General features: G+C 51.4%; 1 protein-coding gene across 22 annotated transcripts in view; it reads left to right on the top strand.

The window, feature by feature from the left end:
* The first annotated feature begins 5,334 nt into the window (after positions 1-5,334).
* MAGI1 (membrane associated guanylate kinase, WW and PDZ domain containing 1) overlaps positions 5,335-6,341 on the top strand; it is a 291,554-nt gene continuing 290,547 nt past the window's right edge. For 8 of the 22 annotated variants that reach the window (XM_085236167.1, XM_019620193.3, XM_010718690.3 and 5 more), the window contains exon 1: positions 5,342-6,063. In XM_085236167.1, the coding sequence (XP_085092293.1) occupies positions 5,775-6,063 (289 nt within the window). In that variant the 5' untranslated portion in view covers positions 5,342-5,774. Of the gene's footprint in view, positions 6,064-6,341 lie in introns of all 22 variants that reach the window. The other 14 variants (XM_085236164.1, XM_085236185.1, XM_019620191.3 and 11 more) reach the window with 5 other exon arrangements.

The following is a 6,341-nucleotide window of genomic DNA, read 5'->3' as shown; positions in this document are numbered from 1 at the left end:
TAAGTTGATCAGGGACATTTCTGTGAAGACACAACATCAGACATTGGAATGAATTCTTGTGCTTCAAAACACAAGATGGGTTGTATATCTTCCAAATCACTGAATGATATCTGTGGTGTGTTAATTGGCTCTGCTTCTGAGAACATTTATGTGTGTGCTCAGTCTTACACATGTGGCTTGTCTGATGCCTGTAAATCACTCTTGTGAGAGCAAAGCAAAGCCGCTCCCCAGATGGCTGCAGGATAAGGGCCGTACTGCATCCTTGCCTGCCGTGGCTTTTGCCAGAATTACAGCTGTGACCTCCCAGCTGCTTAGCACTGCTGAAGGAAGAATGTGTCCAATTCTGAAGGAATTCCTCCCCAAACCCTCAGCACGTTCTGTCGCTGTGCCTTATTGCAACTTCAGGCATAGAGGACAATAAGGTCTCCTACGAGCCTCCTCTTCTCCACACTGAACCATCCCAGTTCCCTCAGCCGTTCCCCATAATACTTGTGTTCCACTCCCTCACCACCTTAGCTGCCTTTTGCTGGACAAACTCCAGGGCCTCAATGTCTTTCCTGTAGTGAGGGGCCCAACACAGTACCGAAGATGTGAACTTATGGTACTGTAAAGACTTACAGCCTTTAGAAGCCTTTCCTAATTTAGCTGTCTCCCCTTAGCTTTCAGTGTTTTAAAGAGGGAAAGAATAAGTTTTAAGCATTGAAGATGCATAGAGAAAATAGGTGATAGAGAGAATGGAACAGGGAGATGGTGTGTACCAAGCAGTGGAAGAACAAGGAATGTTGACTCTTTTGCCTCAGCAAAACTGGCAATGAGTTTGAAGATGCAAACAGGCTCACTGTATCTGCAAAAGGAAGGAAGAATAAAGGAGGACTCTTGGAGTCCTGGGCAATTGTGCTGACTTCCAATAGCACAGATGAGAGGTAGCCCTTCTCCTTTTCCATCAGTAGAAGCAGAAAGAGGGAAGTTTATCAGCTGGCACAGATGAACTAGGATAGTAGGGTAAAGCTATTGTCTACTGAAAAGTCCCTCTCAACTCATGTGGGTCCATTAAAATAGCAAAAGAAAAATTCCCAGGGAAGAATGCGAAGTGGTAAAACTTAATGTGTACCAGACTAGGGCAGGAACTCCCTCCTTCTGTGAATAGATCGTAGACAAGAAAGACTAAAAAAGTCAAGACTTTCTCCATTTTGAAAATACTAGGGGTAAATGCTCCTACGTGTCCCAGACCTCCACTGCCCTAAATACTCTGTGGAGGTTTCCTTCAGTTATCTTTTGGAAAGTTAAAACGTGGCAGGCTCAGCCTCCCTTGCAAAGAAAATCTGATCCTTAATATAACCAACAGGCTGTGCCCTATCCCCTCAGCTCTGGACTCCTCGAGCTCCACAAGGCTGGGAACAGACAGACTCCATCCGTGCCAAAAAGCCGCACCCACAGCAATCACATCCTGGAACAGAGACAGCTTCTGTAGGGAAGGTATGTCTGAAAGAAGCTGTTAAGCTCAGGAGCACAATGCCAGTGAGAGTTAATCAGATCTGTGCTTCTTAACTGGGGAAGTTTTGGGTTTTTTTAAGTCTTGCTTTTTAAAACGAGTGCTGATTTCATGCTGTCTTCAGGTTACCTGTGCTCACATCCAGGTGATCAGACACCGTGCTCTTGCACTGCACCCAACAAGCATGCCCACATCCCCCATGCCCAGCCTGCTGGGTGTTATTTAAGCTGTAAGATACGACAGAGCATGCTTTATGGTGCCATTAATTGATGCTGTGGGTGACTTTAACCACCTAAGGACTATATTAATGGCCCTATAAAATACACCCTGGAGTGTCTTAATATGGTTATGAGATTGATCATCAGCTTTTATTCCGCTGTGTGTGTTATTATTGAAATAAATTGTGGAGGAGGGTGATAGTGCATCCCAAGGAGGGGTGAGTTGTCTTTTCTTGGGCTCCTGTGGTCCCAAAGTCATATGGTCTTCTGCGGAGCGTGCTGTGGGATGGTGCCCAAACCAGTGAAAAACCACAAGTGTGTCCATGTTGGCTGCTCTGTGGCACTGACCAGATCTGCATGTATTTGGATCTGGAACTTTTCTCCAAGTAGCAGCAGCTACCATGGAGCAGTACCAGCTTGTACAGAAACACAATGCAGACAGTTCCTCTCTGGTAGATGTTGGGACTACTATGAACAACAATTCCTGTTTGGGAAGTGCAGCAAACCATGACTTTTCTACTGATAGATGCTGGCAGCATGAGTGTACCAACAGGAAAACAGCCAGACCTTGTTTAAGGTTTCTTTTGTCCCAGGATCCAAAGGCTTGGGTTTTTGAAGCCTCAAAGCCCTTGATATCAAAGTACTGAGGATCTGTTTTTTAGCTGGAAATTAAAAATTCATTCTGTTGTATTAAGTAATCTATGCTTTCATTTGTAGCCTTAATCACTGTCTTTTTAAGCACAAAATTTCAGAGATGCTTATGAGACCAAGAGTGCAGACTGGCATTGTTTTTGGAAAAACTGTTTTAGTTTCTACTGTGTATTGCGGTGGGACTTGAAGCACACAAAACCCCTTCTGGAGGAGGAAGAAAGGCTCATTTCACTTATCCCGACAGATTAGAGGCTGCTGGATGGGCCACCAAACCATAGTTACTGTAGATGAAAGAGCAAGGGAACTAGGCTCTGCTCAGGGCAGCTACAACTCATGTGACACTCACATGGGTCCCAGACGGATTGTAGCTTGGTGGGGCTGTCACATCACACATTCACCACAACGGTGGTGATGAAAATATACGTCACACCCAGGTCCCAGCTGCAGACAGGACTCTCCTTGGGCTGTGATCTCAGATGGATGACAACCATCAGCCAGCAGGAAGATGAAATACAAACCCTTCCCTTCAGCCACACTGCTGTGTTCATTCCCCAGGGGGACTTAGCTTGATCACTGATCCAGTTCTTACTGGCCAAGGCACAATAAAAAGTGTGCCCTGATCCTAAAAGTGACAAACTGGGTAGCTGGTTACAAAGCCAGCCAATGCAGATATAAGGCAGCTACAGCTGCAGCAACCTAAGAGAATCAGCACAGCTTTCATTGGGTAAGAAATAAAGCTCCAAGTGGAAAGAAACCTTTTACAGGAATGGAGGGGATGTAAGTGCTAGGCATAGCAGATAACATACTAATCTGCCTATGATAGCGAAAATTTCTTTCAAAATATAGTTGGCCTTAATAAAAGCATGTCTAGCACTGAAGAATCCAATATTACCTTTGGCAGCTTTGTTTCATAACTGCTTACCCTAACAGTTGGAAAACAATTTATTTCTTGTCTGAGACTGCAGAGGAGCAGACTGACAAAATGATGTCTGACATGGAGGGGCATATGGAAAAAAGGGGTGGAATTGAATTCTTCCACATGGAAAAAAAAAGCACCCATTGACATTTATCGAGTCCTGTTGAACATTTATGGAGACCAAACAGTGGATGTGAGCACACTGAAGTGGCGGATGCTGCATTTCAGCAGTGATGACAGCGCATCACCTCAGCTGGTGCAGATTTTTATGAGCGCAGCATGCAGGCTGTTGTTCACTGCTGGCAAAACGGCACTGCTAATGGTGGTGACTACGATGAAAAAATAATGTTTTGTAGCTAAGAATTTGCTCTATCCAACAGCGTTCACTGCAGTTTTTGTATCTTTTATATTTCCCACAGAAACAAATAGGAGGCATTACTTTTGGAGCAACCAACATATTTGCCAACGAAGATCTGATGCTGGCCTCAAACTGCCTGCTGCAGCCACCTTGCTCTGTGTGTACCAGAAGGTCAGTGCCCCTGGATGGCTTTAAGGCCTGCAGTGCCAACCAGCAGCAACAGCTCCTGAGGGCAGCCCAGTTTGCCTTGTGGTGACTGGAGGGAGCCAACAGCAGGATCCCTTCCAGGGGACCACAGAGGTGGTTGCTGCCCCATGCATGTCGGTGTTCAAGAAGCATTTGGACAACGCCCTCATTAACATGCTTTAACTTTTGGTTAGTGCTAAGGAGGTCAGGCTGTTGGATTCAATGATCTTTGGAAAGTCCCTTCCAATGGAACTATTCTACTCTATTCTGTTCCATTTTGTTCCGTTCCAATTTGTATTTCACGAGTCCATTTCTGCATTTCCCTTTGCTCCCAGGGAGGCAGGCTCTGCTGTGCTCCTTGGAAGGGGCTCTGCTATTTATTTCAGCATTTCGAGTCCTGGCAGTCCCATAAGCTTCCCATGGAAGTATGCAGAGCACAGGGCTGACTGCTGTGCTCTTTCAATGGGACAAAGCGTCCCCGTTCCCTGGCCTGAAGCTGGCCGTGCCAGTCAGGCTGGAGAGCACAGCTTCTGTGGCTGCAGAGCATTGCCTGCAGTGATGGGGATTTGAGGAAAAAACTGTGGGATTGATCTTGGCTGCAGGGAAGCAGTGATGGGGATGCTGGGTGTGAGAGGACAGGACTCCTCCCTCTTTCATCTGGGACAGATAGAAGGGCTGGGAAAGGCATTGCTGTCATCCCACTTTTGGGGTCCAGGAACCAAGCCCAGCTGAGCTGCAGCCACAGCTGTTGCATACGTCCCCCAGGTCTGTTGGCATCACAGATCATTTGGGTACATGCATGGCCTGAGAGATGAGAGCACACCTGAGGGCAGAGCAGGGAACAAGAAGGGGCTTTGCTTCTCAGTGTCACTTCTCAGTTCTGAGTAGCACTGAAACAGAGCACGCACACATCTGACAACCAAACTCCATGGCTGAATGGGGAATGGTCGTGTATTAGACTGCTCAAAATGAGGCCTGGCTTTCAGGTTTGGAGGTGTGGAGTGTGAGCAGGGAGGGACAGCTGGTGGAGGCACACCAACAGTCCCTACTGGAGTTTTTGCACGAGTTCTGGGTAACTTTGAAGAGCACATGGATGACCCATTCCTCCTCACCAGCAAGACATGAGTGCAGGTCTGTCCCGCGTCTAAACAACTGCATGGGAAAAACAAAACGCGAGAACATTATTGACATTAGAAATTCCGGCACTCCGGAGCAGGCAAGCAGAGAACCGAGGACTCGCTCACAGCCTTCTCCCAGCGCTGCAGAGCGCTTCCTTACCGCGCTCACAGCTCGTGCGAGTCTTCCCACCGCGCCCACCCGAAGGCACAGGTGGGCGCCCGCCCCGCACCTGCGCGCCTCGCACGGACCGCAGCCAAGCGCGGCACCCGTCCCCCCCTCCGCACCGCCGCGCGCGCGGCTTTCCCGCGGGGCGCTCCGCCTCCGCCCGCCCCGAGCGGCGCGACCCGGGGTGCGGGGCCGGCACGGGGGCGGGGAGGCGGGCGGGGGCCGGGGCGGGCCGTGCCAGGGCGCCTGCGCCGGAGGTGCGGAGCGCGGCGGAGCGGGACGGAGCGAAGTGAAACAAAACAAGCGGGGCTTTGTAGCGCCTTAAAGGCGCCGCGTCCGCGCCCGCGGAGAGAGAGAGAGAGAGCGGAGGAGGAAGGAGGGGAAACAAAGCGGCCCCGCGGCGGTGGAGACAGGGAGGGCGAGAAGGAGCCGGATTTGCTTACTGAGCACTTTTTAAATTTTTTACTTTTTTTTTTTCTTTCTTTTAGTTTTTATTTTTTATTTTTATTTTTTTTTTAAAGTCCTTCCGCGGGCGCGGAGCCATGCGGGCGCGGCGCCGGCGGTGATGGCTGTGAGCGGGCGGCGCGGAGCGGTCTATGAAGCGGCGGGTCGGAGCCCCTGCGCACCTGCTTAACGCGCCGCCGCGGGCGCGGAGAGCCGCGCAGCGCCATGTCGCGGGTCGTCCAGAAGAAGAACCACTGGGCCAGCCGGGTGCGGCAGTGCGCGCTGAGCCGCGGGCCCGGCGGGCAGCTGGGCTTCATCCTGCTGGGCGGCGCGGAGCACGGCGAGTTCCCCTACGCGGGCGCGGTGGCGGCGGGAGGCGGCGAGCAGGCGCTGTGCGAGGGGGAGCTGCTGCTGGAGGTGCAGGGGGTGCGCGTGTCCGGGCTGCCGCGCTACGACGTGCTGGAGGTGATCCGGAGCTGCAAGGAGCCCATCGTGGTGAAAGCCGTCAAACAAGGTGCGAGGGGCCGGGGGGTGTCCGCGAGTGGGGAAGGTGCGGAAGGGAGAGGTGAACGTTTTCCCTTCGGGCAGCGCAGGCTGTGCGAGCAGCGAGGTTACTGCCCGTGTCACGCTTGTGCACACCCGCGTGCTCACCTTTGCCACGTGCAAGCGTGCGGCCGGACGCCTGCATCCCTGCGTTGGGGCACGTTGTCCCGAGCCCTCCTCGCACGTTGTCCCGAGCCCTCCTCACACGTTGTCCCGAGCCCTCCTCGCACGTTGTCCCGAGCCCTCCTC

Source organism: Meleagris gallopavo, chromosome 14 (genome assembly GCF_905368555.1).
Source record: "Meleagris gallopavo chromosome 14, MGAL_WU_HG_1.1, whole genome shotgun sequence".
Taxonomy (NCBI): domain Eukaryota; kingdom Metazoa; phylum Chordata; class Aves; order Galliformes; family Phasianidae; genus Meleagris; species Meleagris gallopavo.
The sequence above is the reverse complement of the archived record's forward strand: the minus strand, read 5'-3'. Positions and strand labels throughout refer to the sequence as shown.